At 43.1% G+C, this 21,055-nt stretch overlaps 1 protein-coding gene across 2 annotated transcripts in view; it reads right to left on the reverse strand.

Moving 5' to 3' along the window:
• Window positions 1-21,055, reverse strand: part of fgf13a (fibroblast growth factor 13a) — a 101,590-nt gene that overhangs the window by 39,599 nt on the left and 40,936 nt on the right. The window contains exon 3 of one of the 2 annotated variants that reach the window (XM_088989790.1): window positions 20,871-21,038. The exons of the other annotated variant lie outside the window; for it this stretch is intronic. Coding sequence (XP_088845916.1) covers window positions 20,871-21,038 — 168 coding nt within the window. The remainder of the gene's footprint in view (window positions 1-20,870; window positions 21,039-21,055) is intronic. 2 annotated transcript variants of the gene reach the window in all.

Below are 21,055 nucleotides of genomic sequence, written 5' to 3' on the forward strand. Positions count from 1 at the left end.
GGAAAAGCAATGAATGGGCGAGGAGAGGGGTTATTTATTTAATTTGTACGACTTGACAGTCAATGTGTAGGGCCCAGGTTTTCTGTTTGCGTGGACACTAACTTTAGAGTGCCTTGTTGTCACTGCAGCGAAAAGCTCTGCGGGATATATTTATGTATGAAAATATACAGTGATGTAATAGAAAGAACGGTGATAGGCAAAGTCAAATCCATTTTATTGCAGGTTGTACTAGTAGTATTTGAGTCACTTTAGATCGCAGATGTCAAAATCAAGGCCCGGGGGCCAAATCTGGTCCGCCACATCATAGTTGGCCCGTGAAAGCAAATTAAGCATGTTAACAGCCATGATGCTTGCTAAAGAACCAAAATTTCAAATTGTCGTATGTAAACCAAAATAGCTGTCATTATTCTTGACTTCAGAGTTTAAAAGTATTTTCTGGTGTAAAAGGCATACCCCCAATATATGCCAAAAGTTTATTAAATATAATATAGAAATATATCAATGTTTTCCAAATATAAGGCACACCACATTATAAGGCGTTACAGGAGAAGCTGGGGTTACGCACGACTTCTATGGGGGAAATGAAGTTGATGGCGACTGACAGTAGTTGTGAGACTTGTTGCAGCTCAATATTACTTCAGATATAAGGCGCACCGGAGTATAAGGCGCAGGGTCATCTTTGGAAGAAAATCAAGGCTTTTGGGTGTGTGTCGTATACACATTATTCATTAATTATTATTATTAAGTATTCATTAATTTCTTGTGTGTTCTCAATGTAATCTGTGGAGATGAAACATAATGGTTTCCCCAAATTCATAATGGCCCTGAGAAGGAAACTGTAACTAAAATGTGGGCCGCCTCATATGCATGTGGTGCATGCAAAATGTCCCAGTTTTCAACTTTTCTTCGTATCATGTCAATTTGAGAGTGCATATTTCTTTTCCCTTGATGGGATTGACAAGACAAGTCTGCATCAGCAAATTTCTATTCACAATTAATTCTTTAAAAAAGTGTGGGAACTTGACCCAAATGTAAAGAGCATATCATCTCCGTATTATAATGAATATGTAGTTCAACAGAAAATCTCATTTTTTTAGGGTGATGCAGCTCATTTGAAATGGCACATTCTGGTGATATTGTCTCAAACGTGACGAGGCGGTTATAAATGTGGCATGTTCCCGGTCACAACCACAATGGTCTCACGCCTGCTTTTCATCTTTCAACCGAGCCGAGTTTGCCGGATGATGTCATCGCGGAGAGAAATCAATAGAAGCGTAATGGATTGAGGGAGATGAGCATTTGGGAGGAGTAGTGCGGCACTGATAGAGAACCATCCAGAACGGAGGAATCAAAAGTAGGACAAAACGCAGCAGTGAGGCAAAAGTGGGTCTCTGTCTGCACAGCGAGTCTAACGCCGCGGAAAAAAAGAAAAAAAAAACAACAACACAGGGCCGATTGGATTGGTGATATTGCAGCGCAGTTTTAAATCCTAACACATTGTTTTAAACAAATCCCTTCGTCTACATTACAAGGTGTGGGATTTTAACACCCGCCTGCGGGAAAACAGGTCATTTTGAGGGCAACCTGTCTGTTATACAGACGAGACAAATACTCCACATGAAAACGGGCACACCGATGCACGCCAGCTGCATGTGATGCATTTGTTTTACACACTGGGAGGACAGGAGTACAAACAGAAATGGCGATAGCCCGCTGCGGATGGCGAAATCAGTAATCTGTTGACGCTCTCACGCAGCATCTAATCGCCCGTGCCAACAGTTAAGTAGGAATAAACCCTGTTTTGTATGTGTGCGTCCTTCGGTCCCGCTGTGTTAATGAAGTCATTAAAAAAAAGCAAGAAAGGGAAGCCAAATGATCCAATGGCACCAAAAGTGGATTATTTATTGCTGGGTTGGTTTATTTCTGAATGCATTTCTCTATGTTGGGTATTTCCTCAATTTCTTTTTTTTTTCTCCCGCATTCTTCATTGCGACTCGTCTAACCCTAGAAAAAAAAAAAAAAACAACAACAACACAAAAACACTATTTTTTGGCATTACAACCAATTCTGAATACTAAGACAAAAACCTGGAAAAGGCCACAGGTTTGTTGCGAATAACATTGACAGTTAAAGGGCAACCGACGTCACTTTTTTGTTTTTTAACTGAGATCAGAAAAACATTTTATAGCATCTAAAATACCCAAAACACGCAGTATGATATTTTTTGTCAAGTGCCAAACACCAATAAAAATGACTTGGTGTCCAAAATCTGGAAAAAATTGAGCAGCGAATTGGGCATTTTCAGAAAGTCCCGCCCCTAGTTCGTGACGTCACGCCAAGACGTCTTGCATTGCTGGAGAATAAAAACAATGGCTTCAGATTCTGAGAATATGCTTTCTTGTTACACATCCAGTTATGAATATGAGTCAAATAGTTTTGAAGAGGAAAGCATACATGTTTGCCATCAATTAAAGAAGTCCTTCCGTGTCATTTTGAGGCATCTGGGCTGCAATAGAACGTCCCACAAAAGAGGCAGAAAAATGGCGACCAGCTCCGGTGAGGAATGAATCAGCCCGTTTCCACGGGCTGATACATTCCTTGCATGGAGCTTGGATTCCCTCTGCTGGCGGCTTTTGGATGTAATACAAGGGTTTAAAAAAACAGTACAGCAAAATACATTGACGTGATGGAAATACGCTACAATGCGTCTTTTTTTACGGTCAGGAGGCGGTCCTTTTCTGACGTCACGTGATGACTCGTCACCAACTCAAAAACAAGACTTCCGGAATATTCAGCGCAAGTCTTAAAACGTAAAATATAGCTATATGCAGTGGAATCTTATTAAAATATGCCCAGCAGAAGTCATTTGAAGCCATTTTATAAATTATGGACACAACTTGTCCGGAGACGTCGGTTGTCCTTTAAGTATATAAATACAGATGCATTTTATTGTAGGATGATTTTAAAAAAAAATCAGTTCCTTTTACTACCTCTCAGTTGTATGCACATTTTTGTTATTTCTTGATTGGCTCAGAACAACATAATTTTAAATTGTAATATAACCATTCACCGCTAGATGGCAGACTTTGCTAAGCGGTACGTGGCCCTTTTTTTCCCCTTTTTCTCATATTTCGTACATTTGTGATAAATTTTGTAGCTGAAAAATATTAAGATTTTATGTGAATTGATGTAAAGTAAAATGAAACACGGTATTTACCGGTCTATAAGGCGCAATGTAGTATATGTAGTCTATAAGGCGCACCTTCAATGAATGAAACACATTTTCTAAAAATAAGGTGCAACAGTAACGGCTGGGGTTACTTAATACTTCTACATGGGGAAATCGAGTCAGTGGCTGCTGACAGTAGTTGCGAGATCTTTTGTGGCTCAATATTACTTCACATATAAGGCGCACCTGCGTACAGGGCGCAGGGTCATCTTTTGAAGAAAATCAAGGCTTTTTGGTGCGCCTTATACACCGGAAAATACGGTAATTTTGGCTTGCTGGTCAACGGCTTCGTGCCGTCCTTGAATGTCAGTTTTTATGCATGTGAGACCTTTAGACTGGGGGCAAGCTAATTCAGTAGTGCTGTTGGAAAATTGTGTGCCCACCCCTGACCTAATGTTTAACTTGCAGTGCAGGCTGTGGTCTCCATGGCAATGGCATATGTACTACAGTAGTCTATTACAATCTAGTGTGGTGGTGATATTAAGGCTGTTTATTTAAGTGGATGTGTGGTTGCTTTCCAAGACGAAAGCTCCACAAGCACAATTTAAGATTTCAATCAAATAAGTCTCGACAGGGGCCTGCCTGCAAAACAATAGGCCCCACATCTTCGTTTGACCAAAGGCAGAGTAATTACACAATGTCGTCTGTTCCCTCTGGGCCGATCCCATCCAACGAGGCCCAAAAGGCAGCTATGCAACCAGTCCAAGGCTACGCTTTAATGTGATTGAATAATTCCACAGAGCATGACTGAATGTTCAGTGGCAAAATCGCAGAAGCTCATATCACACTAATGAGGTCGCAGTTCCGTGGGTAAAGCAAGCTACTGCGGTTCTTTGTTTTGATGTTGAAAAGGTCAGCAGCAGGCTCGCTCAACCTCGCAGGGTAAGAAATAACAAACAGGAATGTTCCTGGATCTCCAGGCGTGGCGTGTAATATGCAACATCGTCGTGCCAGGGTCAAAGAGATTAAGACGTAATCGTCAACGCACCATCAGATTAGAGATGGTGGTTTCGTGATAATGATGATGATGGTGAGGATGATGATTTTTGCATGAGATCATCAGTACACCCAGTTGGCACATTACATCACGTTACTCGCAAACACGCGACAGAAGCGGGTCAGATCACACGTATCCAGGCACACCCGCCGGGATTCTTTTCGGTGGCATTTTGACGATTACGCTCTCTCATCAAGACCTTGTTCTTGCCCTTTTCTGTTCACATTATTCGCACATGAGCGTCCTGCATTGAATATTTTCTTCCTGCCCAACAATGTGTGGTAAAGAAAATAAAACAGAAGTGAAAGAGTGCGAAAATAAAATACAGTATGATGGAGCGTCAGAGCCTGCAAGGCCTTCTCTGCTGGCCTAATCTCAGAATCACAGACTGATTTTAATTATATTTGGTCCATGAATTCTTATGAAATAATTCCAAATTGTCTTTTGGCTTCCTTTCATTGCTTTTCCCCTGTCATGCCGCTTCCAGACGCATGTTTTCGTATTTAAGCACTTAACCAATCACTTTTCAGACATCATTTGTTACCAGGGTCAGAAATCCACATGTGCATCTTCACAATCAGTTTTGCAGGCCCTGGAGCATAAAAATCTGATTGGGGGAAGACTGGGGGCGGGGAATAGAGGACAAAAACAAGTCGGCTGCAATTTTCTTGTTAGAACGACACATCACTCATTGTGGCGCTCCGTGTGTATCCTGAAAAATAGTTTGTATGCCGAGGTTAAATTTTCATAAATTTAACGTTCGGAAAACGAGAAGTTCGTAAGCCAAGGTGTTCGTAAACCGAGGTATCACTATATACTGTATACTGTTAAAGACGGATATCAAAAGAATATATCATTAAGGTTGCACAGCTGTGAAGCTAGCAAAAATAGCAAATAATATAGCAATTTTATGAGTTTCGAATCCACGCGCTCATATTAAATTCGACTAGTTTAATGACTGTATTTAAGTTTCTTCATGTCACAAGTTATTTCGTGGTCAACAACATCCTCTAGTGGACGTGTAGTAAATCACACCACACTCGCAGCTGTGGAGTCATTCAGACGTAGCACTATTGAAAGGCCAAGGAGTGACATGCACGGCCCACCACTACTCATAAGTGGAAATGAGCAGTTTCATTAACTTGATTGTTCTCACATTTTTTACAATAGAGCACATGGGAATTTTGACACACTTAGAGCATTTGTTGCGTCACACGCGTGTATGATTTTGAAGTGCGCCTTTCAACACTTTCATGTCTTTCAATTCCTTGATCTCCTTGATGTGCGTATCACCCTGACGCATAGCACACGCTTGCAAATTGTATAAAAGGAGCTGTCGCGGGACAGAGAGATTGGGCGAACCACGGGGCAGAATCATCTCGGACTCACAGACCCGCTCAGGCGCCCGGCTCGCGCCGGGCGTCGGACGGACATCACGGCTCGACTTGCTCGACTCCACGCCACGATCAAGCTCTGCGCGTCACCTGCCTGGGAGATCTGACAACGAACCTACTTACAAATAAAGAGAACCATCAAACTCTTTATTGGCGAGCCAGCCAGGAGAATTTTTTCCCTCCTCCTCAGCCCAATCAACTCTCCAAATGGAAATATCCAGATTTCCCAGCCGCCCGCGAACCCAGCATCTTCACAGCAAGACCCCTCAAGCCGAGGTCCCGATGGGCCGCCACCACCCGTGGGCGCCCCGACCCCACCGTGAAACCTGCCGCACCCTGATGGCCGACATCGTCCAATTCGCCTGGCGACTCTGCAACTAGCTGCATCGTATATGTCCACGATCGCACATCGTCGGACATCGCTTATGTCCACGATCGGACATCATATATGTCCACGATCGGACATCGTCGGACATCGCTTATGTCCACGATCGGACTTCGGGAAGACGCTTCATGGCCAACACGGCCGCTGACGTCAGCGTTCTTCCTCAGCGTCCTGCAGAGCGCCATGGCAGCGTGATCAACGCCACCGTCGCCGATGACCCGCCTGTCCGTGCCCGGCAGCATGGCCAACCCCACGCACCTTCGTCCTCACAATCCCTCATCGATTCTCCGACTTGACCGATCCCAGCCGAACAACTCACGGTGAGAAGACCTTCCGGCATCGACTCGACGGCCGCGAGGAAAGTTTCCATCGATCGACTCAAACTGGCAGTCGTAGAGCACTCTTTGCCGTGCTCCCGTACAACGACTTCAGGCACCATGAAACTTCCTCGGCAACCACCCCACCGACGCCTGCCATGCCCGGTGACCGTCATCTTGCCTGGCCTCACCATGTCGCAGAATGACTCTTGTTTTTATTTCTTTTTCCTTCATCGCTTTCACCGACTTCGGATCCAGGAGGGGAGCCCTGTTGCGTCACACGCGTGTATGATTTTGAAGTGCGCCTTTCAACACTTTCATGTCTTTCAATTCCTTGATCTCCTTGATGTGCGTATCACCCTGACGCATAGCACACGCTTGCAAATTGTATAAAAGGAGCTGTCGCGGGACAGAGAGATTGGGCGAACCACGGGGCAGAATCATCTCGGACTCACAGACCCGCTCAGGCGCCCGGCTCGCGCCGGGCGTCGGACGGACATCACGGCTCGACTTGCTCGACTCCACGCCACGTTCAAGCTCTGCGCGTCACCTGCCTGGGAGATCTGACAACGAACCTACTTACAAATAAAGAGAACCATCAAACTCTTTACATTCAATTTATTGGACGCATCTGCACTTTTTCATGATTCAGCAGCGCCACACTGGGCCAAATGCAAGATGGCAAAAACAAAAAAAGAGAAATAAACAAGATTGATCGAAAATGCTCTCTGGGTTTTCACTGTATATTCTTCTCCAAAATGTTAAGACTGTAGATACACGCAGCTAAACAATCATCAGTGCTTTGTTTTTGTGTGTAGCCAGACAAAATGAAAACAGAAGTACAATCTGCTGGGAATTTGTCAACGCAGGTGGAGGGCACAAGCAGCTCGTGCAGAGGTTCATTTCACAAACACCCACGCAGGGAAATGGCTAATCAGCGCACGCCTTACTGCACCCAGCCGGCTGCTACAGATGAGCCGGCTCGGGGCCTTGACATTGAAAGAATGAGTATTTCATTAACAGTATGCAGTATTTATGCCGAAGCTCTCCATTGTCTTGGCACATGCATTTAAAATGACCTTGATCACAGCGGGCTCCTAATGATGCAGTGAAAGGAAATGAATATTTGACAAGACCACTCGACGTGAGCTTCATTGAGTATTTGTTCGTCTTTGAATGGAAGAGGAGTTTTCTTCCCTGATGCAGTAATCATAGTACTTGGACGTTTCTTTGGAAAAAGGAAACTTTTGGCCCAAATTTCGGCTCAGATACGATAATATAGCATTCCTGATTGAAATCAAAATGCTAGGCTGATGCTACTTCTAATACTGACGCTAACCTTGGCCTGCCATGTGCAGTCATATGTCTGCCAAAGAATGTCTGTTGGGTTAAATATTGTTCTTCTCCTGGTTCAGTCCTTGATTTGTGTAGTCTAAATATTCAATCAGCAGGAAGCAAGGTGATATACAAAAAATAATATTTATTTATCAGGCAGCTAGAGAATGTTCTTGATGGGAGAGGTTAAGAAGCCAAAGAGAGAGCAAAAAGCAAGAGCGGGAGTCAGAGCGCGTCCCAAGCAGATATAGACAACAGGAGTGATGTCACTTTGGAAAGGACCGATCATCTGCTCGATACAGAATATTTATTATGAGACTGAAACATGATAGCTTAGGGTATTAACTGAGCTAAGTACATGTATACTAAAGTAACAGATACAAATAACTAAACTACATACATATATAGACTAACTGATAAGAATAAGTAGAAATGAAATAACATTAGATGTTTTAGGATGTGTATATAACTAGTTGTAACATTATTCACATTTTAGCCTACAAGAATTCCAATTCAATCTTGAGAAAATGTCCTCACCCTGCTGAACATTTGCCGAATTGTATATTTAGCCAGTTAGTTTGATAAAACTTCAACATTTCAACTGACTAAATATATCTGCAAAATATTATTGTTATCGTACAAATACTGAATTGATTGTGTTGGCTCAAGTGATGTTGTCATGTCGTATCTGAATTTGAACATTCCTGTTTTATACTTTGTTCGATATGTCAATCATGACATCAAAACATATGCAAGTCAATCTGTGGAGTCCTACTTGTTATTTTTACTCAAGTCATGTCATTCTTAAGAAACGGCACTCTTGTGTAAGTAAAGTTAACCCACTAACCCAAATCGTGGCCTTAAAATTGAATCCCATGCAACCTATTCAAAACAGTAAACCATTTGTGTCACTTCAAACATTTACATTCTGAAAGAATGTGTTTTTTTCCTAAACCTAACGAGGTGCTGGATTTAATATGATGACATACATCAAGATTTATTTTAGAAACCCATTGAACAATTGGGATTATACCCTCAATGTCATAATTGAGTCAAACTCATTCACTGCCATTCCCTAATTTATTCTGGAATTGAAAAGCATAATGTGCAGCGCCATTCCTGATTTTCTGTTGGGGTTCTGGATTTTCTTGCCGATAAAGTGCCAGTCAGACCTCTGGTTTCCCCCTCCAATAGGAGGCAGCATTTGCCTTTTGTACAGCCATCCCCATTTCAAGCTCAGATGACTCCAGACCCATGTAATTTAGGAATTAACTCTTTTTTTCTGATGAAAGAAGATAATCGAAGGTTTCTCACGCTGCATTGAATGTTTATGTCGTCCTAAAACGTAATATTCTGTGGGTCCTGGAATTTGAGTGAAAATGACAAAACTCCTGGCACTGGAGCGGACACATCGTCTGGCAGTGAATGAACTAAGTAACAGCTAAAAGAGAAATCTGATCATAAATCACTTATTTCCACTGACTTCCAAAGAAGCGTCAGAGCATAGAAGGGAAACCGGATTTCCCCCCACAGACCATTTGAGTCGACAACAAATTGGCAAAATCAAACTTGGAACAGCCTGGACACGATCCAGAAAATTAAGCATCATTATTAAGCAAGTAGACAAATCATCATTGTCAAGGCCAGCGCAATAAAATAAATACATACCAGTAAATATATGCACTGAAGAAAAGAGGAGAAGGGACCATGAGGCAGACAATGTTTTTCTTTCTCCTGTACGTGGACAAATTACTCTCTTGGTTTTTAATCTTGCCTGGAAGTCATCGTTGGCAACCATGTTTGCGTGATAACACCAACTTTTTCATAAGCCGCGCACGGCAAAAAGGCCGACGTGCTCTTTGGTGACCTCTGACATTAAGATACGTATGCCGTGGATTAGCACAAACTGCAGCCAACACCATGCATTCTAAAGTTGCTGCATAACAATATTTAAAACTAATGAATAGAATGAAAACAGGACAAAGAGTAAAACATGAAAATGATGCAAAGACACGAGATTGTTAATAGCGGCATTGCTTCTCTCACATGCAAAAAGCACACATGGTAGATGATTGGTATATTAATGAAACACAAAATTACCCGTAGGTGTGATCATCAGAATGAAGAATTGTGTGCCCTACGATTGGCTCGCAACCATTACAGGGTGTATCCACCTACTGTCAGAAGAAAGCTGTGATAGGCTCCTGCACACCTGCGACCCTTGTGAGGAGAAGTGGCTCAGGTAAGAGGTGGATGAATGGAAAAGAGCGTGACAAAGAACTCTAAAGTGGACAGACAGTCAATGAGGGGAGACCAGAACTGTTTATGTATTCATCCAACCATACATTGTCCGATACGCATATCCTAACAATGGTCCATAGGGGTGCTGGACCCCATCCCGGCCATCTTCGGGCAATAGGCGGGGAAAACCCTGAACCGTTTGCCAACCGATCATAGCAGGGAGTTCATATACTCTGTTCTATAAACTTCAGTGAGAAGGCAAGCAGCATTTTGGACCAACTGGAAACACAAGAACGGGTACCAGTTTGATCCCAAAATAAAGTGCATCACAGTACCTGAGAAAAAATGCAATGAAGGCATGGATTAATTTAACATGGATTAGATACAAGAATCTTGAGTTTTACTTGCTATATTTTCAATCCTGTTGGATTATTTGGCACAACCCTTCAGATCTCTTAATGTCCAAAAGGCACTTTGTGAAACTGCAACATGATGAAAAAGGCGCCATTAAGATATTAGCGAGTCACCTAAAAGGTCAGAGAAGCTTTGCCAGACGGTAAATGTGACATTAACACTCTCCTGCCAACCTAGCCTAGCTAGCTAGTGTCCCCAGACACCAAATCACATGATCACACACATTATTTATTCAGCAATAGGTAGACATTGACAAACAAGAGTTGGCGCCGAAAGATCAAGTTGAAAGGTGAACCAAAATAAGTTATTATCGACTCGTTCGGAGCTTTTTGATACAACGGCAGCGCAGTACCAAATGAGATGCAACAGGATGCGGTTATGAGGAGCGATGGCTACTCTGTCAAAGGTAATTGCGCTGCGCAGGCTTTGCGGTGAATCACCACAACACATTTTGCAACGGCTGCTGGATATGAAGAGAGATGAGCCTCACTTGTGTTGTGGGGCTGCTTCCATTCTTGTGGCTGAGTGAGCAGCAGATGAGCTATTTTCTCTATATGGATGAGACTAATTGAAAACCCCGACCGTATTTTCACACAAACCGGCCTTTTTTCATGGATATTTTGGATATGAGCAACATGACTATGAAGACAATTGTTTGCTAAGAACTTTAAATTAGTACCTCCTGCCCTGCCCCTGAAGACACATAATCCAATCAGTCATATTCCCTGGTAATGCGGCCATATTCAATGTTGATAAATTTTGAGGTGAATTCATTTAGAGTATGAAAAAAGGTGTTTTACTGTATTTGCTGACGTATTTCAGTTTTTGAGTGATTTTTCAATACAGTAAATAATTTTCCAAATTAAAGATAAAATTGCCAAATATTTTTAAGCGCTCCATCATAATTTCAAGTTGTGCTTTTATTGGTCGAAATAAACATGACAACAAATCTGACATTTGAGTTTATCAGGCGTTTTAGCATTTTGTTGTGGCTTCTTCAGGACATGTCAAAATAGTCCTCTCATCAAGAAAAAGTGAATATTTCAGCCTTGAGCTAATGTTAGATTTTTTTACAGAAATAAATCCTATATAGTTGGTGACCGGTGAACTAAATTTCAGTATTCTATCAATAAATGATCCAATTGTGTCAAATTTGGGGGAGTTCCACAGGAATGCGTGCACTGACCACCGATAATTAAGTCTGGAATGACAGGCAGACGATTAGAGCTACTTAGTCCAGACACATTGGAGATCTCCATTTAACCACAACCCAATAGAGTAATCACGATTGTTTTCTGGACTCAGTGTGAGGTAGGCATGCCACTTTCACCGTCTTTCCACGCCAATGTGGATATTTGTCTCTCTGTGTATCTATAAATCGCAGAGCACGAGTGAGTCAACACAAAGTCTCTCAGTCGCCTGTATTATGGATGCGCTATTTACACAGATCTGCCCCCTCAGGCATGCCGTTTTATTTCCTTGTGGAGAGACGGCTCAGATGTAAAGGAGCGGCACACGCCAGCTCCTGAGATGTTAGTGGCAGAGATTCAGGGAAGCAGTGAGCTGACTGCTAGCAGGTAGCACACACACGTGCTGATGAAGAGGATTGCGGTTCAGTGTCAGATTTGGGCGCGTACGTTTCGCTTCAGCTTTGCGACGATTCCACCGTGACTCATTAGTGGCGCCACAGATCCAAACCTGAGTCACTAATTTATTTCCTGAAGGGAGGCAGAGATTGGATCCTATCCTGCAGCAAAACTTGATTACGCACACTCCTAAATAGTAGTCTGTATCTGTCTTTTCTCTCTTGCCGTTATCTCTGAGTTGAGGCAGATAGTCACCACAGAAGAGGCCTGCGGGGGGGACTCAAGTCACATGACTTGACAAGTGGCACTTCAGTCGGCAAGTGTATGACTTCTGAATTTCTTGAACATTTTTGAGATGAAAAAAACCTGATATATGAAATTCAAGTTTTTTGTGACCAAGCAAGACTGGATGACTTCTTTGTAGACTTGCTGAGCCTAAATACCGTATTTTCCGGAATATAAGGCGCACTCAAAGGCCTTGATTTTCTTCAAAAGATGACCCTGCGCCTTATACACAGGTGCAACTTATATGTGAAGTAATATTGAGCCGCAACAGATCTCGCAACTACTTTCTGAAGCCATTGACTCCATTTCCCCTTATGGAAGAGGTAGTGTGTAACCCCAGCCTCGACTGTAGTGCTTTGTAATGTATTTCTTTTAGTATTTAATGTGGGGTGCCTTATATTTGGGAAACGTTTATATATTATATTTGGAATTATGTTCGTCATTCATTGAAGGTGCGCCTTATATATGGAAAAAGTTTGAGAATACACCATTCATTTGGGGTGCGCCTTATACTCCGGTGCGCCTTATACAGCGGCTCAACGTGCTTGATTATTTTTTTTCCACTCTAACTTGTTTGAAACAAAAGTTAAGATTTGTACATAGTATGTGCAAATATTTATCTTTGAAACTGGAAGATGGGCACTGAAGTTCCATCTGCAGAACACAAGTCGGCAGCATGTTTATAAAAATATTCAAACATAGCAACTAGAGTTGCAACGATTAAGCGATTAAGTGGCAACTAATTGATTATCAAATAATTCTGGAATTATTTTTGATCATTGAGGAATTAAATAGATTTTTTTAATAGAAGTGTCCACATTTTCCGAATTTGAGCTCCTCAATAGTAAAATTAACCAATTTCTGTACCTCTCCTATATTTGCTTTACCTTCGAGAAACACTGATCAAAATTTGTGCCGATTTTCTGACATCTTATACACAAAATTCGTTTGTGTATTTTCTGCACTATCAAATTTCAAATGATGTCATGATTTTTTTTATGTCAGATGAAAATCAGATCCAAGATGGCGCCGCGGATGGCAGCCTCGGTCACACGCTCCCTAGTATTGTTCCTGGTTTTGTCATTTTCATTTGTTTTTTGCGATCCTACGTGTCAAAGGTAATTGCGCTGCGCAGGCTTTGCGGTGAATCACCACAACACATTTTGCAACGGCTGTTGGATATGAAGAGAGATGAGCCTCACTTGTGTTGTGGGGCTGCTTCCATTCTTGTGGCTGAGTGAGCAGCAGATGAGCTATTTTCTCTATATGGATGAGACTAATTGAAAACCCAGACCGTATTTTCACACAAACCGGCCTTTTTTCATGGATATTTTAGATATGAGCAACATGACTATGAAGACAATTGTTTGCTAAGAACTTTAAATTAGTACCTCCTGCCCTGCCCCTGAAGACACATAATCCAATCAGTCATATTCCCTGGTAATGCGGCCATATTCAATGTTGATACATTTTGAGGTGAATTCATTTAGAGTATGAAAAAAGGTGTTTTACTGTATTTGCTGACGTATTTCAGTTTTTGAGTGATTTTTCAATACAGTAAATAATTTTCCAAATTAAAGATAAAATTGCCAAATATTTTTAAGCGCTCCATCATAATTTCAAGTCATGCTTTTATTGGTCGAAATAAACATGACAACAAATCTGACATTTGAGTTTATCAGGCGTTTTAGCATTTTGTTGTGGCTTCTTCAGGACATGTCAAAATAGTTAGATTTTTTACAGAAATAAATCCTATATAGTTGGTGACCGGTGAACTAAATTTCAGTATTCTATCAATAAATGATCAAATTGTGTCAAATTTGGGGGAGTTCCACAGGAATGCGTGCACTGACCACCGATAATTAAGTCTGGAATGACAGGCAGACGGTTAGAGCTACTTAGTCCAGACACATTGGAGATCTCCATTTAACCACAACCCAATAGAGTAATCACGATTGTTTTCTGGACTCAGTGTGAGGTAGGCATGCCACTTTCACCGTCTTTCCACGCCAATGTGGATATTTGTCTCTCTGTGTATCTATAAATCGCAGAGCACGAGTGAGTCAACACAAAGTCTCTCAGTCGCCTGTATTATGGATGCGCTATTTACACAGATCTGCCCCCTCAGGCATGCCGTTTTATTTCCTTGTGGAGAGACGGCTCAGATGTAAAGGAGCGGCACACGCCAGCTCCTGAGATGTTAGTGGCAGAGATTCAGGGAAGCAGTGAGCTGACTGCTAGCAGGTAGCACACACACGTGCTGATGAAGAGGATTGCGGTTCAGTGTCAGATTTGGGCGCGTACATTTCGCTTCAGCTTTGCGACGATTCCACCGTGACTCATTAGTGGCGCCACAGATCCAAACCTGAGTCACTAATTTATTTCCTGAAGGGAGGCAGAGATTGGATCCTATCCTGCAGCAAAACTTGATTACGCACACTCCTAAATAGTAGTCTGTATCTGTCTTTTCTCTCTTGCCGTTATCTCTGAGTTGAGGCAGATAGTCACCACAGAAGAGGCCTGCGGGGGGGACTCAAGTCACATGACTTGACGAGTGGAACTTCAGTCGGCAAGTGTATGACTTCTGAATTTCTTGAACATTTTTGAGATGAAAAAAACCTGATATATGAAATTCAAGTTTTTTGTGACCAAGCAAGACTGGATGACTTCTTTGTAGACTTGCTGAGCCTAAATACCGTATTTTCCGGAATATAAGGCGCACTCAAAGGCCTTGATTTTCTTCAAAAGATGACCCTGCGCCTTATACACAGGTGCAACTTATATGTGAAGTAATATTGAGCCGCAACAGATCTCGCAACTACTTTCTGAAGCCATTGACTCCATTTCCCCTTATGGAAGAGGTAGTGTGTAACCCCAGCCTCGACTGTAGTGCTTTGTAATGTATTTCTTTTAGTATTTAATGTGGGGTGCCTTATATTTGGGAAACGTTTATATATTATATTTGGAATTATGTTCGTCATTCATTGAAGGTGCGCCTTATATATGGAAAAAGTTTGAGAATACACCATTCATTTGGGGTGCGCCTTATACTCCGGTGCGCCTTATACAGCGGCTCAACGTGCTTGATTATTTTTTTTCCACTCTAACTTGTTTGAAACAAAAGTTAAGATTTGTACATAGTATGTGCAAATATTTATCTTTGAAACTGGAAGATGGGCACTGAAGTTCCATCTGCAGAACACAAGTCGGCAGCATGTTTATAAAAATATTCAAACATAGCAACTAGAGTTGCAACGATTAAGCGATTAAGTGGCAACTAATTGATTATCAAATAATTCTGGAATTATTTTTGATCATTGAGGAATTAAATAGATTTTTTTAATAGAAGTGTCCACATTTTCCGAATTTGAGCTCCTCAATAGTAAAATTAACCAATTTCTGTACCTCTCCTATATTTGCTTTACCTTCGAGAAACACTGATCAAAATTTGTGCCGATTTTCTGACATCTTATACACAAAATTCGTTTGTGTATTTTCTGCACTATCAAATTTCAAATGATGTCATGATTTTTTTTATGTCAGATGAAAATCAGATCCAAGATGGCGCCGCGGATGGCAGCCTCGGTCACACGCTCCCTAGTATTGTTCCTGGTTTTGTCATGTTCATTTGTTTTTTGCGATCCTACGCGACTCAGTTACACGAGGGAAGAGTTACTGAGCATTGGGGAATCCACTCTTGGACTATTTTCACCGACACACCAAAATCTACAAGGTTTTTCGGGGCTGCTCGCGAGCGGCGTAGCAGCTCTGTACGGAGCTTTGAGACGCCGGCGTAGGAGGGGCAAGCGAGCCGGCGTTCTCGTCAAGCTTCGGCAGCGTGGATTTCGAACGCCGCTCCCATCGATCCACCTCGCTAATCTACGCTCACTACCAAACAAGATGGACGAACTTCTGCTTCTCACAAAGACCAATAAAACGTTCGCCCGCTCTGCTGCGCTGTGCTTCACTGAGACTTGGCTCAGTGACCGCCACCCGGACTCCGCGCTACACCTACCCGGATTCCGTCTCCTTTGGGCCGACCGTGATACGGAGCAATCGGGGAAATCCAAAGGCGGTGGACTATGCTTCTACATCAACGAAGAATGGTGCACCGATGTCACGATGCTCGACGCACACTGCAGCCCTGGTTTGGAATCGCTGTCTCTCAACTGCAAGCCATTCTACTCGCCACGTGAGTTCGCTTCCTTTATTCTCGTTGCCGTGTACATCGCGCCACAAGCTAATGCTAACGCGTGTATACAAACGCTAGCGGACCATGTAAACCATCTCGAACTGAAATATCCAGAATCACCCCTGATCATTTTGGGCGATTTTAACCAAACACGTTTAAACCGTGAACTTCCCAAATATAAGCAGCATATTGACTGTTTTACCAGAGGAGAAAGCATTCTAGATCATTGTTACACAGCACTCAAAGGCGCATACCGGTCTGTTGCGCATGCAGCATTGGGTCTTTCTGACCACTATTTAATCCACTTAATTCCCACATACAAACAGAAACTCAAATGTGTAAAACCGGTAGTCAAGACAGTTAAAACATGGACAGATGAAGCAAAGTTATCGCTACAAGAATGCTTAGACTGCACTGATTGGAGCGTCTTTGAAACTTCAACGGGCACATTGGATGAATACACAGACACTGTAACATCATACATCAGTTTCTGTGAGGACATGTGTGTACCAACAAAGTCCTTCCGCTCATTCAACAACAACAAGCCATGGTTCACTCCCAAACTCAGGCAGCTTAGGAAAGAGAAAGAATCCGCATTTAAAAGCGGTGATCGGAGAGGCTTAACAAACAGTTCTCCGCTAACGACTCTGCATCGGTGTGGAATGGCCTGAAAGCAATAACAAATTATCGTTTACCTTCCCCCCAAGCAGTGTACAACAATGGTATGGCTGATGAGTTAAATACATACTTTTGCCGATTTGAAAAGGACACCCCCATTTCCCCGGTCTGCCCACCATTACCAGAAACTACCGTATCTCCGCCCTCTGCCCTACAGATCCACGAACTGGACGTTAGACGGCTCTTCAAGCAGCAGAAGATCAAGAAAGCTGCAGGACCTGACAGAGTGTCCCCCTCCTGCCTGAGAGTCTGCGCTGACCAGCTGGCTCCGGTCTTCACACAAATCTTCAACAGATCCCTGGAGCAGTGTGAAGTCCCATCCTGCTTCAAACAGTCTACTATCGTCCCAGTTCCAAAGAAACCAGCACCCTCGGGATTGAACGACTATAGACCTGTCGCTCTGACGTCTGTGGTCATGAAGTCCTTTGAACGCCTCGTGCTGAACCACCTAAAGAACATCACCGGACCTCTGCTAGATCCTCTTCAGTTTGCCTACCGGGCAAACAGGTCTGTGGAGGATGCAGTCAACATTGGACTGCATCACATCCTCGACCACCTTGACAACACAGGAACCTACGCAAGGATCCTGTTTGTGGACTACAGCTCTGCGTTCAATACCATCATCCCAGAACTCCTCATCCCCAAACTTCTCCAGCTTGGTGTGTCCCCCACGATTTGCCAGTGGACCCTCAGCTTCCTGACAGGACGGACACAACAGGTCAGACTGGGAAATATATCATCCACAACACGAACCACGAGCACTGGAGCCCCGCAGGGATGCGTCCTCTCTCCATTGCTCTTCTCTCGCTACACAAACGACTGCACCTCAACGCACCCAGTTGTCAAATTCATAAAGTTCGCAGACGACACCACGGTCATCGGTCTCATCAAAGACGGCGACGAGTCTGCGTACCGACAACAAGTGGAGCAGCTGGAGCTCTGGTGCAGCCGTCACAACCTGGAGCTGAACACGCTCAAGACAGTTGAGATGATCGTGGACTTCAGGAAACATCCATCACCACAGCTACCCCTCACACTATCCAACTGCCTGGTGTCAACCGTTGAGACCTTCAAGTTCCTGGGAATCACAGTCTCCCAGGACATGAAGTGGGAGGTCAACACCAACTCTATCCTGAAAAAGGCCCAACAGAGAATGTACTTCCTGAGGCTGCTAAAGAAGCATGGCCTGCCACAGGAGGTGCTGCAACATTTCTACACGGCTGTCATCGAATCCATCCTGTGTTCTTCCATCACCGTTTGGTTCGGGGCCGCCACAAAAATGGACAAAATCCGACTTCAACGGACAGTTAGGACGGCGGAAAAAAAATCATTGGCACCGCCCTACCCACTCTCGAGGACTTGCACACTGCAAGAATCCAAACTAGGGCGCGGAAAATCCTACTGGACCCTCCGCACCCTGCCCACCACCTTTTCCAGCTACTCCCCTCAGGCAGGCGCTACCGATCCATGCGCACCAAATCCAGCAGACATTTAAACAGCTTCTTCCCCCAAGCCATTAACTCTTTGAACTCTTTCAACAGTAGCCAAAATGGAACTGTATAGTGCCACTTAGCAGTTTTTTTTGACAACGATACTAGTGCAGCGTGTTTTACCGGTAACAAATTCCTTGTGTGTTCTACATACTTGGCAATAAAGATGATTCTGATTCTGATTCTGATCAAATTGTTATGACTTGTCAAATTCATTAATCAAAAGACAAAAATAATCGACAGATTAATCTATAATGAAAATAAGGGTTATTTGCAGCAAATCTATGTTGATGGCATCATCACAAAGAGGAAAAAATGCTGCAGAAAACTGGCACGCAAGTTGTGCATCATCAACAAGCAGGCAGTTCTTCAAAACTGCTGTGTCACAAAGTCATTTGAATGTTGCGTCCCGTGCATGCAAACACAGTTTCCCTCCATAATGACGACCTCACCAGCTGCTTACATAAGTCCTGTGGTCTCCCCCACCCACCCCACTTCTCCTTAGTAAACTAAATCACATCTAAGTAAAACGGCAACTAAACTGAATAATACATTTGCCAGGAGCAGCTCTTCACACATAAAACGAGTGCACGTGTCCGAGCACCATCACGTCGGCCACGACAGGTCAAGCGGCATCGAAGGTGCCGCGTCTCTTCTCAGGTCAGCGCGCAATGATCGGTACTTTCCAAAAGCACGGTGCCTTCGAAACAATTGATAGCTTACCTATCAGCGACTCTGCAAAGGAAAGCAATTTCTACAATCGTGCCAACTCTATTGGGAGATGTGGATGATCAATGAATGTTTCATTGAGGCAGAGGGCCTCCAGGTGCAGTGTACAGTGGAATGGAGCACTAACTCGTTTTGACTCCAGAAAGATTTAACAGAGATTTTCTTCAAACTTTTTGGGGGTACAGGAACCCCTTACAGTGTGGAGAATGTTTGTAGTGAAACCATTGGCGTACGAACTTAATTCAGACGTGTGTAAGGCAAAAAGTGTGGATTCCAAAAATTAATTTCACAGAGGAAACCATTAAAATGAGAATATAAAACAAAATTAAAACAGTTTTCTACTTTCTAATTTTCTAAGCCTTAAAACTACACAAAATATACCTTATTTTATGTGTAATAAATGTGCTCTGGTATTATAAAGAAATAAACTGAACTGTATGATCAAGTCGTTTTATTTACCTTTGTGATGGTCGTTGATGGTTTGACGGAATGGAGTGGCCGGTTTCATCAGGATTAAAAACTTGATGAGGAACGTAGTCTTCTTCTTTCCACCATCTTGAGGAATGATCCCTTTGTCTACAATAATTTTACCTTGTTCCTCATCAATTGTGTTCTGTTTAGCTGGGTTGAGAGCTTTTTGCATCAAGTGTACAGATGGCTTGTGCTGGTTATTTGTGGAGGCTGATTGATGGAATTTTAACCTTGCAGTCTACACTCTGCCTTTGAACTATCAAAGTTGAAAAGAGTCCAAATGCCACTGTTTTCTATCCATTTTGTCACTCGGCCTGTCTCTTTAATGTTTAAACCACCTCCCCTCACTGCTGTGTTCGTGACCAATCACGTGGCTTTAACCGAAGACTGGGGGGGGCGGAGAATAGAGGACAAAAAAATGTCTGCTGCCATTTTCTTTTTTGGAGAATGGCTTCACTCTCTCTCTGTCTGTCAACACCCCCCCCCCCCCCACTGATGCGTTCTTGACCAATCACGTGGCTTTAACCGAAGACTGGGGGCGGGGAATAGAGGACAAAAACAGTCAGCTGCCATTTTCTTGTTAGAACGGGCTCGTTCGCGAACGACACATCACTTATTGCGATCCGTGTGTATCCTAAAAAATAGTTCGGATGCCAAAGTAAAATTTTCATAAATTTATCTTTCGTCAGCCAAGGGGTTCGTGAACCAAGGTATTGTAAAAATGAGTGTGCACCCTTAAAATTGGAAGCTAGAGACCCATAGTACTGAAACGTGACTACTATTTCTTCATTTAGATGATTTATCTCTTTCGACCAAGACATTATTTTCCGTTGAAAATGATGTCATTAGAATTATCCCGAAAACACCCTGCAGCTTCTCTGCAAGAAACCATCAGCAAAACAAGCAGACACACACATTTGGATAGCAAAATACTCGAGGGGGAGAGCATTTATACTAAAAACAATAAAAAATAAAAAACAGCAGGAATTAAAGAATCCCAAGGAGAAGAAGCTATCAGTTCACAGAGACCACGAAAGAGTGGTGGGGGAAGAGGTGGGGCCAGCAAGACGGATACGGGCAGTGGGGGAGCATGTGTAAATCAAAACAAGGACTGGGTGAGAACAAACCTTCGGGCTCAGCGTTCTCTTTGTGGACGGCTTGCTTCAGCGGGCAGCAGAAGATTTCGTGACACTTAGCACGAAACGGGGACCCTTTACTCCTTATATCCGCAGAGTGGATGGAGTCCTGCCGTAACATAATGTACTCCTGGGTACCTGGGGCTGCATCATCCTGGACTGCAGCAATGCCATAA

Source organism: Hippocampus bargibanti, linkage group LG02 (assembly GCF_051943395.1).
Source record: "Hippocampus bargibanti isolate YZ-2025 linkage group LG02, ASM5194339v1, whole genome shotgun sequence".
Lineage (NCBI taxonomy): Eukaryota > Metazoa > Chordata > Actinopteri > Syngnathiformes > Syngnathidae > Hippocampus > Hippocampus bargibanti.